This window comes from Lontra canadensis, unplaced genomic scaffold (genome assembly GCF_010015895.1).
Source record: "Lontra canadensis isolate GAN:19392208 unplaced genomic scaffold, GSC_riverotter_1.0 scaffold31, whole genome shotgun sequence".
NCBI classification, from domain to species: domain Eukaryota; kingdom Metazoa; phylum Chordata; class Mammalia; order Carnivora; family Mustelidae; genus Lontra; species Lontra canadensis.
Genome location: NW_022631025.1, coordinates 16840110 through 16853391, shown reverse-complemented (window position 1 = coordinate 16853391; position 13282 = coordinate 16840110). Strand labels below are relative to the sequence as shown.

Below are 13282 nucleotides of genomic sequence, written 5' to 3'. Positions count from 1 at the left end.
GTATCAGCAAAGAAACTGATAAAAGAAAGGAGAATCGAGAAAATATTAACAATTTTTAAAAAAAGCTTGGTAACAGAGATGAAGAATATCTTCTACAGGTTAATATGTGGATTCAACAGAGCCAAGGATAAAAATCAGGGAACTTAAAAATAGCTTAACAGAAATTATCCAAACTGAAACAGGAGGGAAAACATGGGGAAAAGGTTGAACAGATGATTCAAAGGTTGTGGGAAAATACCTAACAAGAAACTACTAAGAATTTTTGGAATCTAAGAAGAGTAAGAACAAGAAAGGGACAGAAAAGGAAAAGGAGTGAGGAGGAAAGAAGACGAGGCAAAAGAACTATTTGAAAAGATAATGAAAAATAATGTAGACAAATCCAAGAAGCTCAGAAAATCCCCAAAATAACAAATATTAAAATATACGTACATACACCTAGACCCACCATATACAAATCCTGAAAGCAGATAAAAATGAGAAATATGTACAAAGGAAAAAAGATATATTGCAAAATTCTTGTCAAAACCATGTATAAGAAAGACTAACGCAGTCACATCTTTTAAGAGTTTGTAATGGGAGGGAAAAAAGTCCTATCAACACAAAATCCTATACCCAGCAAAAATTCCAAACTGGAAATAAAAGTGAAATAAAATTTTTTTTCTCTCCAATTCTCATCCCTCCTTCTCCCAAAAAGCTGAGAGAATCCATTACCAGCAGACTGGCATCATAAGAAATGATAAAGTTCTTCAAGGAGAAACAAAACTGACAGAAACTTGAAGCTACATGAAGAAATTAGTTTCAGCGATGGCTAGAGTGAACTTAAATATACAAGATCTTTTTTAAAAAAATTAACCGCTCTAAAGAAAACTGACCAAACCAAAATCAGTACGTATGTATTATGGATTTTCAGTTTACATAAAAATATGACACAGGACAAAAATGCCACGGAAAATGAGAATTAGGAATTGGTAGTATTATAAGATATACCTATTCATTAAGTGGTAAAACATTTGTACAAGGTACACTATGATTAAAAATATGTATTGTAAACACAAAGGAAATCATAAAATCAATGACAAACAATTAATCCAAAACTAGGTTAAATGAAGGAAAGACAAAGCAACCAGAAAACAGAAAATGATTAGAGACAGAGCAAATTTCAAACCAACCATATCCATAACTGGATTTTTTTTAAATGGCCCAGACACAAATTAAAAGTCAGGGATTGTCAGACTGGATAAAGAAGTAAGACTGAAATACATGCTGCCTCTGAGAAACCCACCTTAAATACAAAGACAGATTAAAAGTGAAAGGATAGAAAAAGATATACACTACAAACACCGAAGAAATCTGGAGTGGCTATATTACTTCCAAAGCCGACTTCAGAATAAGGGCAACTACCAAGGACAAAGAGATACTTCATAATCACAAAAGGGCCAATTAACCCGGAAGGTATAAAAATTCTATATATGAGATCTATCAACATATGAAGCAAAAATTAAGATAAGTGAAAGGAGAAACAGAGAAATCCACAGTTGAAACTTCAACAATCCTTCCTTAATGATCAACAGAACTAATAAACAGAAGATTGATAGCTTGAAGAATCCTACCAACCAACCTACATGCTCTGACATTTATGGAACATTCAACCCAGTGACACCCAGATATACACAATAATTTCAATTGTACTTGGAGCATTCATGTTTTGTGGCCCATAAAACAAACACCAACAAGTTTAAAAGAACCAAACAAGTTTATTCTCTGACAACAGATTTAAACTGGAAATCAGTAACAGAAAGATATCTGAAAAACATCTCAAAATATTTGGAGGTTAAACAACATACTTCTAAATAAACCATGGGTAAAAGATAAAGTTGTAAGAGAAATTAGAAAATACTTTAAGTTAAATAAAAATAAACATCTCTAACTTTGTAAGATATAACTAAAGCAGTGCTTAAAGGAAAATTTATAGTAGTAAATGCCTGTATTAGAAAATAAGATCTCAAATCAATAATCTAAGCTTCTACCTTAAGAAATTAGGAAAAGAAGAAGTTAATTCCAGAGCAAGCTGGAGGTAGAAAATAAAGAGGAGAAATAAAATGAACTGAACCAAAAGCTGGTTCTTTAAAAAGATCAATAAAACTGATAAATGTCTAGTCAGACTGGTCAAAAAAAATGAGAAAAGACAAAAATTAAAATTGTAAACGCTAAGAAAGAATCAGACTCAAAAGGCTACATACCACAGTATTCCATATATTTAATATTCCAGAAATGGCAAACTATAAGAACAACAACAAAAAAAAAACAGATTCCTAGATGGTAGGCTGGGGAGAAGGGATAACTAAAAGGGCAGGAGTAACTTTTGGGAGAAGAGATATCTAATCTATTATCCTTAAAGGTGTTGGAAGTTACACAACTGTAGGTGTTCAAAAAAAACCCAGGAACTATGCCCTAAAAAAGGGTAAATTTTACTAAATGTACAGTAAACCTGGGTTTAAAAAGGAAAAAAGAAACCAGAAAAGAATTCTATATAAGGGTTACTGAGGCCCTTTATAGCCTTCCAAATATGCCAAGTACCTTTCTTTTTTTTTTTTTTTAAAGATTTTTATTTATTTATCTGAGAGACAGAGATCACAAGTAGGTGGAGAGGCAGGCAGAAAGAGGAGGAAGCAGGCTCCCCGTGGAGCAGAGAGCCCGATGCGGGGCCCGATCCCAGGACCCTGGGACCATGACCTGAGCCGAAGGCAGAAGCCCTAAACCACTGAGCCACCCAGGTGCCCTGCCAAGTACCTTTCTGAAACAAACTTTGTAGAGCTACTATTTCCTCTACCTGGAATGCTCTTTCCGCATCTACAATTGATTCAGATGTCATTCGAATGTTCAGAAAGGGATTTCCTGATAATCCTAAGACAATATTAGAATCACTATCATATTATCCTACTTTACTGGTTTTCAAAGCACTTATCACTTCCTAATAACATTTTCTATTATTTAATATTTATTATTTACCTCAGGAGAGGGACTTCGCATCTTTTGTTGACTGTAATACTCCAAATATTGTTAATAGAACATAATGTTTTCCACAAGTCACCCAAGCGACCCTGTGACTGCCCCCACCTCCCCACTCCCGGCCCCTGTAAAGCCCAAGCGAAGAAAAGAAATGTGCTTAAGGCAGAGTTTAGAGAAGAGAGGATATGGCAGAGGAGACACCAGGTGCAGGAAACAGGTAAATAAAACTGAAAAATGTGTATTTTTAGTAAAAATCTGTAAATTGAAAGGTGAGGTCCCCAACATTCTTCAACCATTTTGGCTCCTAGAATCCAGACTGTCAGACTTATATTTATAATAATTTTCTCAAAGGAAACCAATTGGTCTATGGGGAAAAAAAAAAACCATTACTCTCAATTTTTAAGGCCATAAAATTACTGTATCCATGCCTGATCATCTACTGTTACATCTATCTGTCCAAAAGACTTTGGACAGATAGAAATACATACTAGAAAATACATACTAGATATCTATTTATGTACAAAATACATACTAGAAATACATACCACCCAGAATTAACAAGCATTAGTAAGTAGACATTCACTTTTAAAACACTCTTCTATAAAAAAGATATAAGAAACTAATTTACAATGATCTCTTACTTCGTAAGCATGTTACATCAGCTAGAATCCCTTTCGGATTCCATGTTATTCTATATTGTTTATGACACACATAAATAACAATTATCAATACAATGGTTCTAGGGTAAATAGAGGCTGATGAGTCAGGGAAAATTTAAATAATCAGAGAAATCCAGGTATCCTTTACCCAATATCCCAAAAAGCTGAGGGGTTAAATACATTATTATGCCCAAAACCCATTCAGGGCACAATAGTGTGTCATGGCACAATAATTAGGAAGCTTTGATGTGGGGCAAAATGTTGTCCCTCTAATTCCTTGACATGGTTCCAAACCATGTTACCAAACCAAGGCAGTTTGTTTAATAATCATGTACATTGGAGGGGCACCTGGGTGGTTCAGTCAGTTAAGCATTCATCAGACTCTTGGTTTCAGCTCAGGTCATGATCTCAAGGTCATGAGATCAAGCCCTGCACTGGGCTCCATGCCCAAGAAGTCTGCATGGGATTCTCTCCCTTTCCCTCTCCCTCCCCTTCAACTCCCTGACCTCCCCTCCCCACCCCCGCATGCTCTCACTCTAAAATAAATAAATAAAATCTTCTTAAAAAATCTAAAAAACCATGTACACTGGAATCAAAGTCAAGGAATAGGGAGGGAAATGGGGATGAAGCAAGAAGACTGAAGTAAGAAACTTTTCATTTTGTAGCTTTTTGTAAATTGATTTTTTTTTTTAACTTTATAGATGCATTAGTAATAAAATTAAGGAGAAAAAAAGTAAATGCCTTGGGTTACATTATCAGTTCTATTACTAACTACTCGTATGACTTTTAGTAGATGGATCTATTTATGTGAGCTTTACTTCCTAGACAAGGAAAATAAAACAGATAATCTACTTCTTAATTGCTTTAGTACTTTGTTTTTTTCTTTAAATAAAAGCAATAGAAGCATATTAAAACCACGGCTTCTGGAAAATTTCTTGCTCCTTATTACTATGGACCATGTACATTTGATGGTTTGGCACTCTTGCTATCTCACACTAGTAAGCCATAATAAGAAAATATAATGAGTAAGAATTTTTATTTAACATAAAAATCAGGTCATCACTGTATTTCATTGGTATTATTGCCTAAGCCTATTCATTTATTTCCTTTCACACCCCAGACTCTGACTTCGTGACTCAAGAGGCACTTTTCTAATCCTACTATTTGATGTTCTGTTCACTTTCTTAAATATACCATCTTACCTAGAGGCTCCACTGTTCAAAAATTAGCCGTCCAACTCTACAACAGTATCTGGACCAAAAATCATACCCGTCTTACACCAAGTACTAATACCTACCCCTTGACCACTAGCCTTCCAGTTCAAAAGATTCTGTTAACATTGTGAACCGCTATACCACTGTAGGCATCCATAAAATAAACTTAAAAAATAATCTTATCTGTTCAGTCTGACTTCATAACCTCTGCTGTTGAAATCTGAAATGCATCACAAGGTTCACAGTATTTGAAGGTAAGAACAAAAAGGAAAAAAAAATGAAAAAGGCAATTTACTAACTGCCCCTCCTCAGCCCCTAACTCTGTTTTAGGAGCATTATGTAAACTTATTTATGAGATTCTTAATCCTCATTTTACAAATAAAGAAACAATTTCAGTTTAGATCACTCAACTGCCAAGGAACAGAGCTAAGATACAAACCCAATTATGCCAAACTCCAAAACCCATCCACTTAATAAGCCACATTACTAAATTCTGACAATTAATTTATACCTATGATCAATGTTTAAAGACAAGCATATTTAATGAGGTACTACTAAGTAATAGAAACAAATTCACACCTTTTTGTACACAGCTGTCTTATCAGAATCCAAAACAATTATATTCCTTAGCTTTGCATTTATTTCAGTTGCAGCAGGCCTCATAATGATCTCAGAATCAAGCCCTAAGGGAATACAAGGAAGATTAGATGGCTTTTCTTTCATTTAGTAGTTCTGAATTTATTTTTTCTCAAATTTCATTACCTTCAATCTTAATTTCAGCAATGTTACGTTTCTGATCTTGAATAAAGATCTGTAAACAAGATAATTCTGCTAAAATCTGCAAGGTAATAATATCCTCGTTCTTGGATAGTTTTAAAGCTGCAAAAAAAAAATTGTAAAACATAAGGAAAACGTTTAGTAGTTACCTCACCACCCTTATAAAGTAACTGAAGTAGAAGAAAAATTAATGATAATACTAAAGGAAAATCTCATTTGCCATTCCACTGAAAGCAAGCAAGATATTCCCTACTTAATTAGGAATTCTTAAAAAACAAAAAACAATCAAACCTAACGAAAACAAAGCCAAACTAATCAGACACAACAAAAACGTTCCTAGATGAGACTATCATTTGAAACTAAAAAATTATAGTTGTAAAATCACAAATCAATTGAGAGACAATGATTATGACATAATACTTCTCATTGTCAAACCTGCAACTTTTCATTACTTAAAAAGTATTTCATTCAAAAACACACTCTGAAATGATTCAAATTTTCTTAGTTCCATTCTTCTAATCAAAAATTATGATATTAAATTCATGAATTTAATCCAAATCAAATCCTAGCACTATATAATATCTTGACTAAAAAGAGTAATACGACAAATAAAAGCCACATTTTCTTAACTAGTAATCACTTTCTTTAAGTATCATTTTCTAAAATTTACCTGGTATATAATAATCTTTCTAGATATTAATCTAGGCAATAGAATTCTGAAGCCAATATTATGCATGAATAATAAACCAAAGGCTAATTATTGATCCACACGGTAAAAAACTTTGAAGCTGAATTTTAGACATACACATTTTTTTAATGACCTCTCCTTTGTCTTCAGTCTCTGCAACAGACACTGGGGCCGGTTTTTCTTCCAATTGTGGAAGTATATTATTAAAATAATTTATTGTATTCAGAAGTGCTTCGGTATGTAAATGAATATCCAAAGAGGAAAAATTCACCTAAAGAACAAAGCTGATTTCAGTAATTGGTCAATAAATACTTGTTTGCTGCTCAGTATAACTATCATTTGTGGTATAAGGGCAGAATTTATAATATTCCATTTTTATCCTCAAGGATCATACAGTTCTAGTTATAAAACAGTTTTCATAATATATTTACTTAGAAATACCATATCTAATTAAAAAATAAATAATTATTCACTCATACCTTAATCAGTTGCAGAGCATTGTTGTAAGCACTTTTCAAGTTGGGTAGATTCTTTTCAGCCTATCCAAAGAGAAAAAAAAGCAAATCTGTTTAAGTATCTTAGAAAGACATATAGTATATACAATTGCAACTCCATAAGGGCCTTCATTATTCTTCCTCTGTGTGACAGAATTGTTTATCAAGTGTCCAAATACAGTGCATTATCTTTAGATCTAGAATGATTTTGTCATATAAAAGCTATTTAATGCATAAACAAAACCCCTAAAATATCTAGATCAATAATAGTAAAAATGGTCTTAAAAGCGATAAAATACTCTTTGAGCATCACTATTACAATAAAGTTTTTTTTTTTTTTTTTTTAAGATTTATGTTAGAGAACACACATGAGGGTGGGGAGGGGGAGAAGGAGAGAGAAACCTGAGCAGATTCCTCACTGAGATTGGAGCCCCACGTTGGGCTTGATCTCAAGACCCTGAGAATATGACTTGAGCCGAAACGGAGTCCAACACTTATCTGACTGCGCCACCCAGGCGCCCTATGATAAAGTAATTATTAAATTAATATGGCACTTTCATAAAAATAGGTCAATGAAAATATGTTATAAATCTTAAGTAAACCCTAGTACATATAAAAACTTAATGAAAGATGAAATGAATATTATAAATCAATAGAAAAGGAATAGAATCATTGGAACCAGGAAAACGAGGAAACTTCAGATAACAGGCAAATCAAATCAAATTGTATTATGTCATAATAAATTCCATCAAGATTAAAAGGTTTGGGTTTTGGCACACCTGGGTGGCTCAGTCAGTTAAGCCTCCAACTCTTGATTTCAACTCAGGTCATGATTTCAGGGTTATGAGATCAAGCCCAGCATCGGGCTCCATGCTCAGTGGGGAGTCTGCTTGAGATTCCCGCTCCTTCTCTTTTTGTCTCTCTCCCCCATCCACTGCTCCAAATACATGCTCCCTCTCTCTCTAACAAAATGAGACTTAAAAAAAAGGTCTCCGTTTTTAGGTTTGGCTTTTTTTTGGTTTGGTTTGGGTTTTTTAGGTTATCTGATGGAGGGGGAAAAAAACTCCAAACTTCATGTCATTTCTACTTAGAACACAGGCTTATTTTTATTTATATTTTTATAAATTAAAATTTATTAGGATGACACAACAAGAAAGCTTTAAGGTTTAGAAAACACATCACCATGAAGATTAAGCTGAATCTAACTTATAAAACTTAGTTACATTACAGAAGTACATTTACCATACAAAGGAAGCACTTACCTTCACATATTCCAAGGTTAGCAGATCTTCCATAGTATTATCCAGTGTTGTAATCAAATAAATTGGTTTCTTGTTTGCACCTAAAAATGATTTTTTAAAATTACTTTCATGTAAAAATAATGGAAAATAAGTATCAGCAACAATAATAAAATGTAACTGGAAAAGAAGAATTTCCTGAATCAGTTCTGGGCCTTGAATTCTACCTTACCCAAGTGAGGTCCCTCCTCCTTTGTTTTAAACTCTCAATCTGTAATTTCTCCCCATAATTCCCTACCCATCTCCTATGCCACAATGTGAAACAGTCTTATCCTTCTAAACTTTGATAGGAAGTAAGGTTAAAGTGGGTTAAAGCCTCTGCCTTCAGCTCAGGTCAAGTTCCCAGGTCCTGGGATCGAGCCCCCACATCAGGCTCTCTGCTCAGCAGGGAGCCTGCTTCCCTTCCTCTCTCTCTGCCTGCCTCTCTGCCTACTTGTGATCTCTGTCAAATAAATAAAATCTAAAAAAAAAAAAAAAAGTAAGTATGAACACAGACCTTAACAAAAGTTAAGGGCTATATATAGTAAAAGCACTGCTTAGAAGGATATAGGACATTGAATGTATATGTTAGAAAATAAGATATAAATCAATAACTTAAAAGCTTTCACCTTAGAAAACTAGAAAAAGAGAGCAAAATAAATCCAAAGTAAGCAAAAGAAATAATAAAAAGTAGATCAAAATAAAGGAAACTGAAAACAAATCATCAGAAAAATTAAGGAAACCAAAAAATTTCTTTGAAAAGATCAAAAAAATTGATTAGGCTCTATTCAGGTTAACTAAGAAAAAAAGAGGACATGGATTACTAATAGTAGAAATAAAAGAGGAGAAATAATGGTAACATTAAAAGGATAGTTAAAAGAACACTATGAACAATTCTGTCCACAAAAGTGATAAGCTAATGAAATGTACCAATTCTTTGAAACAGATACAATCTGACAAACTTTCACAAGGATAGACAATCTAAATAGGTTCCTATCTATTACAGGAATCAAGTCAATAACTAATAACATTCCAGAAAAGAAAGCACCATGCCCAGATGGGTTCAGTGGTGAATCCTAATAAACCTTTAAGGAAAATTATACCAATTCTGTACAATCCCTTTCAGAGGACACAAACAGAAGGAATACTTGCTAACTCATTCTACTAAATCAGAATTACCCTAATACCAAAGCAAGCACAAAGGCATTCCAAAAAAAAAAAAAAAAAGGTAAACTGCAGGCAAGTAACTCTCATTAACACAGCTACAACAAACACAAACACACACACACACACACACACACAAAGAGAGAGAGAGAAAACGGATTCCAACCAAGTGTAAAAAGAAATGTGTTCCATGACCAAGTAAAATTTATCCCAAACTGCAAGATTGGCTCAACATTTGAAAATCAACTGATGTACTCTATGACATCTATAGACTACAGAGGAAAAAACATTATCATTTAAACAGATGCAGAAAAAGCATATGACAATATCCAACAACCATTCATGATAAAAACTCTCAGTAAACTAGGAATAAAGAACTTCCTAACTTGATAAAGAGTATCTTCTAAAAACCAGCAGCTAACTACATACTTAACTGTGAGAAACTCGAGGTTTTCACACTAAGGAGCAAGGTAAGATGTCCTTTCCTTTTTACTGATTTTCAGTATCATAACTGTGTCTGCAAAAGCATTAAGACAAGAATTAAAGGTATTTCTCTTATTTTTGCAAAACAAGACATAAAACTTTGTTCACACATGACATGATCATCTGTGTAAAAAATCAACAAAAAACCCTCAAAAGAACCAATAAGCCATTAAATCAAGGTTGTAAGATACAAGGTTAATAAACAAGTCAAATGCTTTCCTATATACCCAACTAGCAAAGGAGAATTTGGAATTGAAAACACAATACCACTTACATTATCACTTATACAATTTTTTCAACCAATGATGATGGAAAAAAAGGATACCCACAGGAGGGAGAAAAAAAAAAAGTAGCTACACAGGGATTATACCCCTCACAAAAATCAACTCAAAATGGACCACAGATCTAAATGTAAAATGCAGAACTAGAAGACTTCAAGAAGATAACCTAAGAGAATATCTAGATACCCTCATTTTGACAATAACTCTTTAGAGGCAAACCAATAGGATCCATGAAAAAAAAAAAATCTCATAACTTGGACTTCATTAAAATTAAAAATCCTGTTCTATGAAGAACAATGCTAATAAAATGAAAAGACCAGCCACAGATTAGAAAATAAAGACACATCAAGAAATAAACAAACACCATTGAAACAGACCAAATACCTTAACAGACAACTCACCAAAGAAGATCTACAGAAGCCAAATCAGCATATGAAAAAGATGCTCTACACAGATCACCAAGGAAATGCAAATTTTAAAAAATCAATGAGATACCACTTCATACCTTATTGGGATGCTCAAAATCAAAGAGACTAACATCAAATATTAGTGAGGAGAATATGAAGCAACAGGAACTCTCAGTCATTGCTGATGAGAATGCTAAAAGGTATAGACCCCTTGGAAGACAGCCTGATTGTTCCTCACAAAACTAAATGTATTCTTCCCATATAACCCAACAGTGATGTTCTTTGGTATTTACCCAAAGCAGTTGAAAACTTACGCCCACACAAAAACCTTCATACAGACGTTTATTGAACCTTTATTCAGAAGTCTCAAAACCTGTGTACAACCAAGACATCCTTCAGTAGGTGAATGGAAAAACAAACTGTGGTACAACATACAATGAAACATTATTCAGTACTAAGAAGTAAGCTGTTGAGTAATGAGAAGATAGGGAAATAAATACATATTACTAACTGAAAAAAGTCATTCTGAAAGGCTGTATATAGTATGATCCCAGCTACGTAACATTCCAGGAAAAGGATAAACTATAGATAGAGTAAAAATGCTCAGTGGTTGCCAGGAGGAGCAGCAGGACAGGAAAGGATGAAAAGAGATGGAATACAGAGGATTTTTAGAGCACTGGAACCACTGCACATGATAATACAATGCTCCATACATGTCATTATACATGTGTCCAAAACCCTTTGAATTCACAGCACTAAGATGAACCCTAACATAAACTATGGACATGGGGGGTACTGTGTCAATGTACATGAACTGCAACAAGTGTCCTCCTCTGGTGGTGGATGTTATAATGGGAGAGGTTATGCACGTTAAAGTATAGGGGGAAATCCCTATACCTGAACTGCTCAATCACACTGTAAATCAAAAATTGCTCCAAAAATAGTTAACTAAAATTTTTTAATGTCATTTCTAATCATATACAATGTTCTTCTGTTATAAAAAAGCTTTATAAAATTAAAATTAACCTACTAGATCAGTTTCCTTTTTTAAATTAAGTCATACATAACATTGTATTAGCTTCAGGTATAAAACAGAATGATTCAATATTTGTATATATTAAGAAATGAGCATCACAATTATCTAGTTAAATATCTGTCCTCCTACATAGCTATAATTTTATTTTTCCTTGTGATGAGGACTTTCAAGATTTACTATCAGCAGCTTTCAAATATGCAATTTGGTATGTTAACTATAACCACTATGTTATACTTTATATCCTCCTGATTTATAACTGGAAATTTTTTCCTATCTCTTGGATCCCCTTCACCCATGCCAACTGAACTTTCCCCGCCCCCTGCCTCTGGCAACCACCAATCTTCTATGTACCGATCAGCTTGGATTTTTTTTTTTTTAATATTCCACATATAAGTCAGATCAGATGGTATCTTTCTCGGACTTATTCACTTAGCATAATGTTCTCAAGGTCCATGAATGTTGTTAAAAATGGCAAGATTTCATTCTTTTTTATGGCTGAATAGAATTCTGTTGTGTGTTTTTTTATGTGTGTGAATAAAGATTTCCCATCTTTTAGGTGTTCACTCATTGATTGCACTTAGTCTGTTCCTATATCTTGGCTATTACAAACAGTGCTGCAATGAACATGGAGTACACTTATCTTTTCAAGTTAGTGTCTTCATTTTCTTTGGGAAAATACCTAGAAGTGGAATTGCTAGATCATATGATATTCTACTTTTAATTTTTGAGGAACCTACATACTGTCTTCTATAATGTTTGCACTAATTTACACAGTTTCCTTTTCTCCATAGCTTCACCCACACTTGTTAGTTCTTGTCTTTTTGATGATACCCACTCTGATATGTGTGAGGTCATATCTCATTGTGGTTTTGAGCAGCAGTTCCCCAATAAATAGTGATATCAGCACCTTTTCATATACCTGTTAACCACCTTTATGTTTTTTTGGGGGAAAATGTCTATTCAGATCCTCTGCCTCTTTTTTTTTAATTGAATTGGTTTTCTGCTTATTGAATTGCAGAAATTCCTTACATATTTTAGGTATTAACCATTGATCAGATTTGTGATTTGCGTGCGTCTTCTCTCATTCAGTAGGAATGGTTCAATTGGTTCATGGCTTCCTTAGCTGTGCAGAAGATTTTTGGTCTAATGTAGTCCTACTTGTTTATTCTTGTCTTTGCATCTGGAATCAGACCCAAATAATCAACACAAGACTAAGGTAAAGGCACTTACTGCCTATATTTAATTCCGGGAGTTTTATGGTTTCAGGCCTTCCATTAAGCCTTTAATTCATTTTAATTTTTGTGGATTACGTAAGATAATAGTCATAGTCCAGTTTCATTGTTTTGCATATGGATTCCCAGTTTTCCTAGCACCAACTTAGAGTTGCTTTTTCTTTTCTTTTTTTTTTTTTTTAAGATTTTATTTATTTATTTGACAGAGATCACAAGTAGGCAGAGAGAGAGAGAGAGAGGAAGAAGCAGGCTCCCTGCTGAGCAGATAGCCCGATGTGGGACTCGATCCCAGGACCCTGGAATCATGACCTGAGCTGAAGGCAGAGGCTTTAACCCACTGAGCCACCCAGGCGCCCCAAGAGTTGCTTTTTCTATTTCTGTGCAAAATGTCATTGAAATTTAGATAGGGATTGCACTGAATTTGTAGATTTGGTTTGGATAATATGAACACTTTAGCATGTTAATTATTCCAATCCATAAGCACAGACTACCTATTTGTCTTGATTCTTTTTATCTCTCTTATAATTTTCAGTATATAGGTCTTTCACCTCCTTAATTTTA

General features: G+C 33.9%; 1 protein-coding gene across 5 annotated transcripts in view; it reads right to left on the bottom strand.

The window, feature by feature from the left end:
- Positions 1-13282, bottom strand: part of VPS13A (vacuolar protein sorting 13 homolog A) — a 229371-nt gene that overhangs the window by 116842 nt on the left and 99247 nt on the right. For all 5 annotated transcript variants that reach the window (XM_032866682.1, XM_032866681.1, XM_032866680.1 and 2 more), the window contains exons 27-31: positions 8104-8183; positions 6827-6886; positions 6465-6618; positions 5645-5761; positions 5462-5565 (exon numbers count right to left, since the gene is read on the bottom strand). In XM_032866682.1, the coding sequence (XP_032722573.1) occupies positions 5462-5565; positions 5645-5761; positions 6465-6618; positions 6827-6886; positions 8104-8183 (515 nt within the window). The remainder of the gene's footprint in view (positions 1-5461; positions 5566-5644; positions 5762-6464; positions 6619-6826; positions 6887-8103; positions 8184-13282) is intronic.